General features: G+C 36.5%; 1 protein-coding gene across 1 annotated transcript in view; it reads left to right on the top strand.

Moving 5' to 3' along the window:
* The first annotated feature begins 860 nt into the window (after positions 1–860).
* The window catches only part of LOC138706510 (uncharacterized), a 32,578-nt gene continuing 18,248 nt past the window's right edge, over positions 861–15,190 (top strand). Inside the window, exons 1-5 of the mRNA XM_069835870.1 lie at positions 861–1,074; positions 4,581–5,009; positions 7,441–7,597; positions 9,978–10,155; positions 11,882–12,508. Coding sequence (XP_069691971.1) covers positions 4,726–5,009; positions 7,441–7,597; positions 9,978–10,155; positions 11,882–12,508 — 1,246 coding nt within the window. The 5' untranslated portion in view covers positions 861–1,074; positions 4,581–4,725. The remainder of the gene's footprint in view (positions 1,075–4,580; positions 5,010–7,440; positions 7,598–9,977; positions 10,156–11,881; positions 12,509–15,190) is intronic.

Genomic DNA, 15,190 nt, shown 5'->3' with positions numbered 1-15,190 from the left:
ATGTGCAGATTATAATATGGTTATTAATAAAACATCATACAAAAGTAACTTGCAAGTTAACAGAATCTAATATAATCTTATTATGTCTTTTTCATGACATTATTGTAATTATCTATAATAATTAATACGAAAGACAATTGTTAAAATTGCGTAACAAGTGAAAGTCATAAGCAAATGATTATTTTAATGTACACTGACATTATTGCTATGTGAAATACTGCAACATTTTCAGCGGATAAATGAAATAAGTCCATGGTTTACTTGCCATTATTTAATTTCAGCCATAAATTTTGTTTCAGATGGGCTATTTATATTTCTATGATATAAGGGCCTATGTAAAAGTGTTTAATAATAATAATAATAATAATAATAATAATAATAATAATAATAGTAATAATAATAATAATAATAATAGCAAAGCAATGGAAATGAATTGCAAGGGTTCCACGGTTACACTTAGTTTAAAAGGGGTTCCACGATGGTAAAGTTTCAGAAACACCGCCTTAGAGTCTTCGAGATCACGATACTACACTGTACGGCGTGGGACTTCTAATTTTATAGTTAAAGAAAATTAATAATAAGCACTACCATAATTCACAACATGATAAAAGAACGCATAAAACGCGTAATCTTCGTAAAACTCAATGTTTATTACCATAGACTCGCTCCAAATTTGAATCCGAATCTGCAGCTTGCAAAGGTCCGTTTAAGAGTGAGCCAAGAGTTTTGGCGTAAAATTGCTCATTACCGCAAGAAGAAGTTATGCGAGCGAGTATCAAACACGAGACTACGTGCCTTGCCATCAATGAGAGACATTAACACTGGTCATGGAGGGAAGGCGTAGCAGCCATTTTGGATGCAATGCGGGAGACTTCGCCAATGGAGGCCCCGAGTCCCAAAATAACATTGCCGCTCAGAGCGGGCCACGTCCAGTCCTGCCTGCGCTCTTCGGGGACAGAGTTCGGAGCAGGAGCCGACCACACCCCCGCAGGACTGCATGTGAAGGACCAGTGCTTCGCCCTATCCAGCGTTCATATTCCTCGCGACCCCAACAACAATCAATCACGTTATGACGTAAGTACTACAATTTTTTTCAAGGTTAGTATTACATGATATTTGATAGTGCATGAAAATGGAATACGAATAAATTATGACACTTAAAATGTTAAAAGTTTTATACTTAAAGACTACCATTTCATATATCTATTTATTTGAATACAAGATAAAATCATGTTAGAACTACGTAATTGATTTTATCCCTAGTTACAAGTTATGTCCTTGAAAATCTATAGACAAGTTATTATTTTGTTTTTTATAGCTTATAAATATATCAAGAATAACAGTAACTATTCAGAAATATTATAGTATCCCATTAACATAAGTAATAAATTCACAAAACATCAAAACATGAAGACAAAAACGTTTTGGCTACTTTCCATATTCCACCTTCTAAATGGAACAGCCCGACTATGTATCACTAAAAATAATGTTTTTGTAATTATCTTCAATAAGGAAATATATTAATGAAAAAAGTGAAATATACAAAAATATATCGTAAAATAATAATTCAGAAACTGTAATTTAACGCTTTTCATATCCCTCGTACAAAATGATGCTTAGTTTTACACGATTTCTTGCAAAATAAAAAATCAGAGGACGCCATCTTTGAATCATATGACACCAAGGCAATTGTAAGAGAAATAGCGTTGAATGTAGTGTTTAATTGTGTGTGATTACTTAAAAAGTGTTTTAGTTTTAATCTAGATTCAATTTATACTAGTTTTACTGAAAGGAATATGATTTAGTGCGTTTCATCGACATTTACAACGCAATAACACGATTTCTAGAAGAACCTATGACGCATTCCGCCATTTTGGAAATGCATTCCTTTATGATATCTCACCTTGATGTATTATTGGGTGTAATATTACATAAGTGATCTTTTAAAAGCGTAATCTATCTGGAAAAACATGGACATTATCATCGGACTGTATGGGGTTCGTTGCCTTTTGGAATATCGGTACATTTATGGGAAGTCCCTGCTTATGCAATAGTTGGAATGTTTCAATTTCGCAGTTCATTCCTAGAGGATTAAAGCACAAACGTAAACTGAAGACATATGACTGTCGCGAGGCTCCCGCTGCGATTTTAGAGACACAGGAAGAGTCAGGCAAAGCTTTACTTCTCTATTTGGAGATGATTCACAAGTAGGTCAGTCGGTGTTTTAAATACTCTCCTCGCAGGAACATGTTCTTCAAAACTGCACAGTAGTGCAGCAGTTGCTTCAACCGTGACGAGCATGTGACGTGTAGTAAGTGATGCTGTTATTTGAGAAGGTAGCAATCATAGAATAGTTTATTATTGTTATTATTACTTAGCTATTAGTTCCCCACTTTTTGCGGATATCTATGCAATAAATCCAGGCTTGTGGTCACCAAGTGCAACTTCAATGACTACGAACTCGAGAACAAAGCCGACGATGTACAGGAGAGGAGAGCAGCTTTCGAGGAAGAGCATTTTCCAGCCTTTTTCTTAGACTATGGTGAACTTGTTGCTGTCATAATGAAAAGTACAATATCTATTTACCCTCGGAACAACAGTTCATTTTATTTTTTGGCCAGAAGTTTGTACCTGTCTCCGTTCTCTCGAGTTGTAATTCCATTTTCATGGCGATATCTCTGAAAATGATTTTCTGTTCCTTCTTATTTGATTTGTAATTATGTCTTCACCCCAATATAATCTGCAGTACCAATTTTCTAGAACTGCTGATATAATAAGTTATATTTGTGGTATGGTTTTGCATTTGCTATTACCTTGTTAGTCACCATTATTTTAAATAAATTATGTTACATAATTGGTTGTGCTTTCAAAGTGAGTGAGATTGTGAGAACTTACGACATCAGACAATTTTGTGACTTATGTTTACATTTGAATCATTAGGGCCTTATATTTGTTGCACAAGCCAATATTAAAAATTCTTTGAGGGTGTGTCGTTTATAGTTCATGTTACTGAAATTATTATTATTATTATTATTATTATTATTATTATTATTATTATTATTATTATTATTATTATTAACTTCCTGATTCTCACAAAGATAAAATAAAAGCCAAAGAAGTGTGTGTTATGCTAAAGCTGGAAATTTACTCGTACAAGTTTGCGGTGTGAGGGGATCTTCAGGGAATAGCTCATGTTGTATGTAACAAAAATGTGTAATACCATATTGCTGGAAAGTTAATAGTTTTCTCAGAAAAAAAAGTTTATTTCCAAGTGTAACACCCTCTTATTCGGTAGCTATTGCGAGTAGTATCGTGAATTTTTCCATATCGATAGAAACATGTCGAAAGGATGGATCGCACTAGATGTCCTAGACAAATTATTCTTGTATATGTACAGGGCCGGATATTTAATGGAGATCGCGAAAATCACGACATAATAGATATAAGTTACAATAGATTTTTACTAATTTTTACTAATTAAGTGATTCTGATTAATAAAATGCGGATTAAACAATCGCGACAAATAGCGAAATAGATTTCTAATAGCGAAATATGAACACATTCGCGAATTATTACTATTGAGTCGTTTTATAGCGAATTTCATATTCTGAGTTTTTTTTTTTTCGATTTTTTTTTTTCACTTGAATTCGTTATATTCAAAGTAAGCTACATTACATGGTATTCCAGGTGTTCTGATTACATTAGTGAACTCAAAAGGCGGAGAATTCAATACTTCACTAATAATTATTGAATTGAATTATAATTTGAAAGTGTTAATTTGAAAGCTGCAAGTTTTTTTCGTTTTTAATGAATATGTGTTGAATACAGTCTCAATTCAACAACTATTATCTATTGGCATACCGCATCTTTACCAGAATCCAACGAAGCTTTAATGTTAATTATTTGGACAGTAATATTCATACTGAGTTAATACTTCAATTCCAAAATTTCCATTTATCTCCGCCAAGAGTACAAATCAATCTCCAACAATCTCCGCCGACACCAATATTAAAAAACACAAATGATAAAATTAATCTCCATAAATACCTGCCCCTGCCTATGTATCAAGAGGAAGGAGAAATTTGGGAAGACCACGAAAACGCTGGCATGAGACCGTAACGGATTCACTAGGGTCTAACACGTGAAAGACATGATGATGATGATGATGATGATGATGGAAAATATAATAAAGATTAATTTATCTATCTGGAGTATTTCAATAACGTGGACGGTTTTCGTGTAAATTTAATTTGAAAACCACTAATGTCAAGCCACTGAACGATGCGAACAGATTGCAACGTTGTAGTCGGAGAGTGAGAGGTTCACCTAGGAAGTCGGATCTATGTTCGTTGACCTTTTACCTATGTATTGCGAGAAGAAAGAGCAATATTTTAGCAACGATATTGCTAACTTAATTTTCTAATTAACCGTGCATTTAATCACAAAACGTAATATAGGTTTTCTGTTCATTTAAGTGTACCCTGTGGTCCCTTTCAATCTGCCAGGTTATTTCACTTCCATCCTGTATGGAGGGCTTTGTATGTATCGTTCTTCCTAACACCGTTGGTTATTTTTTCCAGCGCTGAAACCTGAACATGGCGAAGAGAAGACGGCCGAAACTGCGATAACGCTATCGCATGAAAAAAATACGATTAGACAGCTACTCAAGACTTGTAAACCAAACTCTAAAAAAGACTTCTTGAGCGACATGTCGGTTCGAAGTGGATGCTAGCTGATAAGACAATTGTGACTGTGATCGCTAATATGCTCACTGAAAGTTCAAATCCGTGTCAAAATCACCGGCATCACCACCGTCACCACCGCCACCATCACAAGCATCACCGCCGCCACGCCCGCCGCAAGAGCAACATGGAGAAGAGCGCGTCCAGGAGGCTGAAGACGAGCCCGGGCGAGCAGGACGCGGCGAGCAAGGCCGAGCCGGGCGACGAGGGCAAGCTGGAGCGGAGGCCGCACCACCCGGGCAGAGTGCTACGCAACCGGCGGTACAGGTACAAAAGACACACCACGCTGCATTAGATTGGTTTCTGATTGATTGCATTGCGTTAAATCAGCGTGGTGTAGAAATTAGTGAGCGAAACTTGTTCCAAAGTTGGGTTCCTGCCCATCTACTCCTCCAACTATAAGATGAATGTTAGGTAAAAACAAGGCGAATCCTGGGATAATCTCCCCAAAATATCACATCACTTTAACAAATTCCAACGGGAAGTTATACTTTCTTTCTTTCTCTCTTTCTTTCTTTCTTTCTTTCTTTCTTTCTTTCTTTCTTTCTTTCTTTCTCTTTCTTTCCCTTAGTTTAATCTCTCCCTTTTAGGTGCATTTACACGATCCACACTACACGGGCCTTGCAGGGCTGCGACCTGTCGGGAGAGAAATTAAGCTATTGGATCACATACATACTTTTTTGACCACACAAGGACATGGAGGGCCTCCCCGGATGAGGGATCAGCTCAATGCCAGGGCCACCTCCGATACAACACAAACATTTAAGACATTACACAGCATTCACTCACATATGAAAGGATTAAGGGAAGGATCGCGGTCCATGGCCATACTTTCAAGAGGTACAATCCCGGCATTTACCTGGAAATAACTGAGGAAACCATGCAAAACCTCAGTTAGGATTGCCGGCCCCTGGGGAAAGTTATACAAATTGTTTAATTACGTTTTAAAATTCAGATTATATTGGATTGTGTTAGATTACAAGGCATTGGATAAAATGATAGGCCCATTATATTTTAATGAATATTGGGATAAATCAGGTTGGTTTATTTTATATTCGAAAAGATAGATTAGACTAGATCAGACTGGTTTATATCATTTACACAAGACTCAATTAGATTCAATCAGATTGGTGTATACCGTATATTACTTAGGCAAGATAAGATTAAATTACATCAGGTTAGTTTATATTATATTACAAAAGATTTTATTAGATTAGATCAGATTCATTTATGTTACATTACACAAGTTTAGATTAGATTAGATCAGTTTGGTTTATATTATATTACATAAGATTGGAATAGATTAGATCAAATTGGTTTATATCATACTATACTACACAATACTGGATTACATTATATCAGATTAGTTTACATTATATCACCCAAGATTTATATTAGATTGAATCAGATTTTTATATCATGTCAATTTAGATTATATTAGATCCAACTGGTTTATATTATATTGCATTACACAATACGGATTAGGTTAGATCGGATTGGTTTATATTATGTTACATTACACAGTACGGATTAGATTAGATCGGATTGCTTTATATTATGTTACATTACACAATACTGGATTCGATTAATGAAATTGGTTTATATTGTATTACACAAGATTGGATAAGATTAGATAAGATTGGTTTATATTATATTGCACAAGACTGAATTAGATCAGATAGGATTATTTACATTATATTACACAAGACTAGATAAGATTAGATAATAATGATTTATATTATATTACACAAGATTAGACTGGATTTAGATAAGATTGGTTTATAATATATTCCACAAGACTGAATTAGATTAAATCGGATTAATTTATATTATATTACACAAGACTGGATTAGATTAGATGAGATTAATTTATTTTATATTATATTACACAAGAATGGATTAGATTAGATAAGATTGGTTTACATTATATTACACAATAGTAGATAGGAATAGATCGGATTGGTTTATATTATATTGCACAAGACTGGATTAGATTAGATCGGATTGGTTTATATTATATTATATAAGACTGGATTGAATTAGATTAGATGAGATTTGTTTATGTTGTATTACACAAGACTGGATGAGATTAGATAAGATTGTTTATATTATATTACACAAGACTGGATTAGATTATATCAGATAGGTTTATATTACACAGGATTGGATGGTGTATATTACATTACACAAGAATTAGAAAAAATTAGTTAAGTTTAGGTTTTATTATACAAGATCACATTACATTGTCATGTTGGATTTATTTAGGTTAGATTAGGCCTAATATAAGACTGTATTACATTAGATCAGATTGGTTTATATTATATACATGAAAGTGGTTTAGATGTATCAGATTTTATTACTCTAGATTAAATTGTACAAGACCTGATTACTGATAGATTTAGGTTACACAGGAATAAAGTAAATCTTAAAATTTTAGCAGAGTAGACTGGATTACTTCAGATTACATGAAACAGGGTTGGTTAGTTTACTCAGATTGGATTCGTTGAGATTATAACACAGGTTAGATAAATAGGGTTAAATTAGTAGTTTAGGTTGGTATAGATTATATTTGACAATGTTTAATAATTATAAGAGATTTCATTGCATTAGTTTAGATTACATTACACATCACTGGATCAGGTTGCATTGGTAAGATACAAGTTCTCTCTTCATCTGAGTCCGATGTGACTGTGTGCAGACGGCCGTTTGAAGACCACCGCCACACGAAGCGCCTGTTCACCCCCGAGATCAAGCGCTTCCTGAAGAGCTGGTTGGTGCGCCGCCGTGACAACCCGTACCCCAGTCGAGACGAGAAGAAGGGCCTTGCTGTGCAGACGGGGCTCACCTACATCCAGGTACCAACGGGCTTTTCATTTCCTCATTGCTCCAAACAAAAATGTAAGTAGAGAAGAAGCGTGTTCCAGAATAGAAAGTCTCGATGCATTACAAAAGCTAAGAAATAACAGCAATAATATTATCATCATATTCTTTCGGGAATATATCATTGTCAGCGACGATGCTAGAAAGAGCTTCGGTTGATCAGTGTCCACCCTTCAACGCCTTCTTCCACTCACTTTCAGTACTTGAGAGAGTAGCACAAATGTTGTTTCAGAAGATTTGCAACTTAAATGACTGATTATTTTATTTAATGTTATGGTATATTATCTTACAAGCTATTCTTCGAATTACCTTACACAGCGTCAGCCAGGAATAAGTTTCACTCAGGTAATTATCGTTTTACTCTTTTATCGCTATAATTATATCGAAAGCGACGGCCGAGGAAATACGAGGGTGTTTCAAAAAGTAAGGTAGCAATAGCTCTCTTGTTCTAATTTTCCGACAGGACCGCAGCAATATACCACAGATTTATCACTCAGCCATTAGGTAACGCTTATGTTAGGTCAGACCCTCGCAATATCAGTTGCAAGATGGCTGTCCGCACGGAAACATAGTCAAACGTGGAAGTGCATAGTGTGATACGGGTTTTGCGTCTGAAGGGCACCTCACCAGCAGAAATTCATCGTCAACTTGTTGAGGTGTACGGTGCGAAACGTTGCTGCCTGTGGGAGGTACTGGACTATCCTCCCTACAGTCCCGACCTGGAACCCAGTTGATTTTCATCTCTTTGGACCATTGAAGAAGCACCTGGGTTGTAAGCGATTCAACACCGATACCAGTGTCCTACTACTGTGTATCAGTATATCTACCTGTAAAATGAAGTTTGTACATTAGAGCTCTTGTTACCTTACTTTCTGAAGCAACCTCGTACCGAGCGTGTACATTTCCCCTGGATAAAGCTTGACATTGTGTTGCACAATGTAGACAGAAAGCACAGGCTAAAGGGGAGTGAAAGTTAGAGCATTTGTATACAGCTGACTTAGATTCAGTGTATTTCAATTTAGTTCGTGGCAATTCAGTACACATTATAACAGCGAATCTTCATTAATGATACATATACATATATTACAAAGAAATCTTGCAAAATCTTGAAAATATATTCTGGTATTCAATAGCCATCTGATTCAACAATCCAGAATTCAGTGAAAAAGTAAGAGAAACCGGTTTATTTTTAAGTAAAAAGGAAGACGCATAAATTGCGTTCTAACTGAAGAAAAACTAGGTAACATAGGCCTTAGGCTAAAACTCCTGATCACATATATAGCAGACTGGCCGTTCCCTGTTAAGAAATGGCAACATAAAATGAGAACAACCACCTTAGCCTCCACCGTCGAAACGAGATTTTTTTGTTAACGACCGCTAGATGGAAGTACAGTTGCTCCATGCAATTCCATAAGGGTTGTAACGTGACTTCTTTTGCAGTCGCTAGATGGCAGCATAGTAAAATTGATAAAAGTAGTTGCCTTGAAAGTCCATTATGTAGGCTGATCAATCTGTTATGTGTGATCAGGGCCGGAACAGCTCCCACGATATCGTTAAAGGGAGCTAACTCAACAAGCAGATGTATTCAAGACATCAGCTTGGAAAGTGACAAAACTAAAGTCTTATAAGACAACAGTCATCCATTAAATTTTATTAAATGACACAAACCATGTGCCTAGGGTTCAGTTTTATCAATAAACACGAAATTCAACTTGTGACTAGAAATCTTTTCAAAAGATGTCAAATGTATGTACATCAGAGAGGATGATTGACAGTTTCAGCAGTAATAAGGTAAGCCAATAAATATTACATGTAATATTATGTAAGTCGGGAGATTTTAATACGGAAATCTGACGAGCTGAATCACCGCTAGACGGGCTGTTATTTCCCATGATACTTTTCGAAAGGCCCTGTACTAAGAGAAACCTGTTTTCAGGCGCACACCATTACTTTGCCTTACAATTCTTCATAAACTATAAAATTCATCTTTCAATTCATCTTCAAATTTAGCTGAAAATTTGTATTTCTGTTAATCATCTAGGTAATGAGCAAATAGCTTTCGGTTGTTCGGGATTCAAACTCACGCACTGGCGAAACTCGTTACCTCTTGACCAAAACAGTGGCCTCATCTGTGCTAATATTTGATAGCCTATAAGAAACGTTTATCTCGATTAGTAATAATAATCTACTCCCAAACAATTTCAATAGTGTGGGGCAAAATGAAAAAAGCTTACTCATCTTTATTAAGTTCTGCACACTTAAATGTCCTCGGGAAACAAAAATGTTGGCACTGCAACTGTTGAGAGTTATGGACTAGTGTTGGACAATAACAAGTGGAGGTTTCGTTGTCCTCAGATCTGCAACTGGTTCGCGAACTGGCGCCGCAAACTGAAGAACGCAGGCAGCGAGGCACAGCACCGCACGTGGGGTACCCTCATCAAGAGCTACAACACCCAGGCGCAAGGCAATGTGGAACAGTTCAGCCTGTGTTCCGACGACAGCATCTGGGAGGAGCGAGAACTTTCGAGCACAGGTATGTAGTATCTAGGAGGAGCGACAACTTTCGAGCACAGGCACATAGATCTGGAAGGAGCGATAACTTTCGAGCACAGGTATGTAGTATCTAGGAGGAGCGACAACTTTCGAGCACAGGCACATAGATCTGGAAGGAGCGATAACTTTCGGGCATAGGTTCGTAGCATCTGGGAGGAGCGAGAACTTTCGGGCACAGGTATGTAGTATCTGGGAGGAGCGATAACTTTCGGGCATAGGTATGTAGTATCTGGGAGGAGCGATAACTTTCGAGCACAGGCAAATAGATATGTAAGGAGCGAGAACTTTTGGGCATAGGTTCGTAGCATCTGGGAGGAGCGAGAACTTTCGGGCACAGATACGTAGATCTGTAGGAGCGAGAACTTTCGGGCATAGGTTCGTAGCATCTGGGAGGAGCGAGAACTTTCGGGCACAGGTACATAGATCTGTAAGGAGCGAGAACTTTCGGGCATAGATTCGTAGCATCTGGGAGGAGCGAGAACTTTCGGACACAGGTGCGGGCCAATTTCTTTTTCTCTTCCTAATCAGTTTCAGCATTATTCTTCCTTCACTCACTCTTTCCAGAACAGCTTCATTTCTCATTCTATCTGTCCATTTCACACGCTCCGTTCTTCTCCATATCCACATTTCAAATGCTTTTAGTCGTTTCTCTTCACTTCGTCGTAATGTTCATTTTTCTCTCTCACACATTGTCACACTTCAGACAAAGCACTTCACAAGTCTCTTCCTTAGTTCTTTTTTCAAAGGTCCTCAGAAAATGCTCCTTTTCTATTAAAAGCTTCCTTTGCTATTGTTAACAGCTCAGGTTAATACTTACACACCAAGAACTTAAAGCCGTCCACCTGTGCTATTGCCTCATTTTGAATTCGTACGTTTACCTTCTTTATTTTCCTTTCGATAATCATGGTCTTCGTCTTGTTTGCATTTAATTTGCATTTATCTTCATCACATACTGAACACAGCTGTCATTGTGCTTCAGTAGCATATCTCTTTGTGTCATTTCCTCTTCTGCACTTTATTCTGCTTCCTCCTACTATCACCCCTCCTGAAAACAGTTCTTGAGTAAATCCTCCACGTAGATGTTGAACAGGGAAGTGATAAAATTCTTGATAGCCTAAATAATAAATATGTTATGACTGAATTATCATTATCATCATAATCTTATCATCATCATCATCATCATCATCATCATCATGATCAACCATTCAAGCTTTGCGGTCTCTATGGTTTCATGCCATCTTTTTAAGGGTCTTCCAATAGATCATCTTCCGAAAGGGGATAACCTAAGGCTCTTACGCCATTTACTCTCTGGCATTCTTCCTACGTGGCTGTTCCAATTAGCTCTGAATGTAGAAATCAGTCTCGAGTTTAACTGCCAGTTCTGAATTATATTTATAGAAAAATCGTTCGGTTGTTATCACACTCAAGTTAAGAGGACTAGTGACATCATTACAAAGTTTTCATACATACTGAAAGCCAAAAATGAGATATTTTCCTAGTTAAATAAACACGCATAGATATATTTCTCATTTATCGCATAAATTACAGTTTTCTCGAAAATAAAATTCGCAGGAAAATCAATCCAAAACTATGTAAAATATATTTAAGTATGTTTTATTAATCTGCACAACTTTATCATTCGCTATAAAAACACTTGTCTCTGTGTATGAACAACAAGCTTGCACTGTTTCTCTTTTTTTCTGTAGAACCCGATGAAACTGACGGCGTTACATCCAGCACTGCTCCGTTGTCATACGTAATCAACGCGGCAGCAATGGACCACAGCTACTCTGCTTTGTTTCATCACCAGAACACAGAAGAAATAGTACAAAATCACCACAGTGAGCAGTTCTCTGCCAATGCAATGCCTGATGACGTTCAGCGCCAAATCCTTGTCAAAGAAAGACAACCAGTTCTTCAGGAGCAGACACCTGTAGGATGCAACAATAAATACAAGAATCTCATCATGGAGAAATATCTGACGGACCTGAGAACTTGCAACGAACTATCTGCGGAACCAGTTCTGAGGCAGAGGGAGACAAAGTCGATGAAGCGCCACAGAGACGTTGATGGCGACAGTGATGAATTTGAAGAAAAGACTGATAGCAATGTAGACAATGAGCCTGTGAAGAACGGTTGTGGGGGCATGGCGCGGAAATGCAAGCGGCAGAAGAAAGAGGAGGACGGCCACCCGTTAGAGTTGTCTAAATGGTTAGAAAGTGCAGCTAAGTTCAAGCCTGGTCAGAATTACGTCACGTGGGCTGCGAAGAACGTCACGTGGCAGTCTGGAAGCTGCGAAGTTAAGAAGTCGCGCAGATGGAATGCGACTGCACGTAAGGCAGATTTCATTCCGAAGTTTGGCTTTTTTAACATTAACATTCTTACTTCTCGCTAGGGGCAGCGGCGAACTTCTGCGTAGGCAAATTAACCCTTTCAGCCATAAATTATGTTTTTTGTTTAGAAAAGTTAACTGCTTGTTCTTGACTTCCTTTAAGTTTCTGTGAATTGCCCATAGTCTCGTTTTTATAGCATGATGTCTGGATTTCCAGATATGAACTGTTCACTTGAGAGGACAAGGCGACTAAAAAGGCCTCATTAATTTATTTAGCTACATTTATTACTGAAGAGACTACAACAGAAAAATGTTATAAAGAGCAACAATTTGGAATGTTTTTCACTGGAATTATGTATTTTTAACAGAATCCATTTTGAAAGATGTCATTTTGAATCATTTCACTGAAATTATAAATTTTATTTGAAATGAAAGAGCAAATTTTTTTATTTTGTGTGAAATGACTGAAAACAGTTGTTTTTTTCTTGTTATACACAAATTTATTTGAAAATTCCTATTTCTTTTCGTCCCAGCGCTGACATGATGGGTCCTTTTAGTCACCTTGTCCTCTCAAGTGGGCAGTTCATATCTGGAAATCCAGGCATCATGCTGCAAAAATGAAACTGTGGGCAGTTCACAAACTTAAAAAAAGTCAAGCACAAACACTTAGACTTTTCTAAACGAAAAACATAATTCGTGACTGAAAGGGTTTTATGTACCGTTTCAGTTACGTTTGAAAAATCGAGCAAGTTTGAAACCACAGTCTAATACATACAGTCACGCAACTTCAACGCTTTTTCTGCCAACATTCGCGACACTAGCGCCCAAGTGGCAGGCAAGGCACTGGTCATAGGGTTGATACAGTCAGCATGTGCTTTAAAGGGATGCGAGATGTTATAATAACGTTTTAATCATGCGTCGGAATAAAGGCAATGTGTGCAATGACGAAAATTGCAGTAACAACAAGTTTAAATCTCCGAATTTGTCGTTCTTCAGATTCCCTAAAGACCAAGAGAAAATCATAACTCAGTCATAACCAATAATCCACTTTGTAGGAGCCTACGTATTGTGTTCTATAAAACATTTATTAGTTATCAGTTACCTACTTGTATGTCAGGAAGGAGAGTTTAAATAAAAACAAAGTAAATACCTGTTACAGTATATTATTTTTTTTGCAGAGATCATATGTGTAAATGTGTAACCATTCCGATTTTGGATAATGTATCTACAGTTTTAAATGCAAGTAATTCCATAATTTTTGTATTCGTGTTTTTGTTTCTTTACATTTTTCAAAAGTTGAATGTTATATTGCATTCAACTAGGGATCATGGTGTTAATTTTTCAAGAATTCATGGAGTATTGTAATCCTTTTGCAAAATATTCACTTCTTGAATAAATCCAGACTGTGTCGATAAATTTCTGATGTGTTGGTGTAGATTCATGTGGCAGACGTATTAAGTTCTCAAGAGCCTTTTTAAATTTAATATAAAAATCAATCATTTCTGTAATCATTTGCATGACTGTTATTGGTGTTGATTTTACATTCCCGGTGATTATTTGAGCCGCTCAGAGCAGAAGTGGTGTAAGTCAAAATTAGGTAATGAGGTTTAAAGTAAAAATTCTGTAAAATACAGCGCAAAGTAGCAATTAATATATCCTTCGTGCTATTCACTGACTACTAATAATTTAAATAAATTCAATATTAACTGCTACTTTGCGCTGTATTTTAAAGAATGTTTACTTTAACCCTCATTACCCATTTTTGACTTACACCACTTCTGCTCTGAAAATAAAATTAGGCCTACATTAATTGAAGTTACAATTTTTTCAACAAAATTGTGTGTTCATTTATTTGTTCTCACCTACGTCATATTAACAGTAAGTGCATGTAAATTACGTATTATATAGGTAGGATAAGTTAAAATTAAGCTTACTGTATGTGCGAAAACTGGAACTGTAATGTAAAATGCGGTAAACTTGCCATAAAAATTTAAACCATAATATCAGCATTATTTGTGACTCAAAATAATAAAGGAAATACCGGTTCTTAAGAAATGAAAAATAATGGACTTCATAAATCAATGTCTGTCATATTAAGGTTTAAATCTTCCCCTTTTTTATTTTCAAGTTTACCTCAACGGCCGAGTTTACCCCAATTTGCGGTATGGAAAATAGTTAATTTCTCAGGAAATAGGGAGAGGAGTTCACCTCGCGATGTACCCTACGAGATATGCCCTACAATTTTGAAGCTACTAATTTTGACTCTTCTCACAGTAAATATAGAGTTCCAATGATTCATAAATATATTTAGGAATGAATTGAATTACCGTCCACGTACGAACAATTATATTATTTCAAACCATGATACGTGATCAGGGCCATGATTCAGTTGTAAGGAGCAGAAAGAATTACGTTTATTCTCAGCTTCTGAAACTTGTAGATTAAATGCGTGTGATATTCTTCTAGGATTCTAAAGTAAAATTAATAAGAACTATATACACTTACTGTATAGCAAAAAAATATAAAATAGATTACGCAAAACCCGTTTTCTGATGTGTTATCATATGTCGTGTGCACACTTTTAACTTGCCTGCCGCTAGAGGGCTACTGTCGCGCCAGCTGTCAAATGTTGGCATATTTTATACGTATGAGTTGCGTGACTGTATGCATTAGACTGTGTTTG

The sequence above is a fragment of the Periplaneta americana genome, chromosome 9 (genome assembly GCF_040183065.1).
Source record: "Periplaneta americana isolate PAMFEO1 chromosome 9, P.americana_PAMFEO1_priV1, whole genome shotgun sequence".
In the NCBI taxonomy this organism is placed as follows: Eukaryota; Metazoa; Arthropoda; class Insecta; order Blattodea; family Blattidae; genus Periplaneta; species Periplaneta americana.
This window is presented reverse-complemented; position numbering and strand designations above follow the sequence as displayed.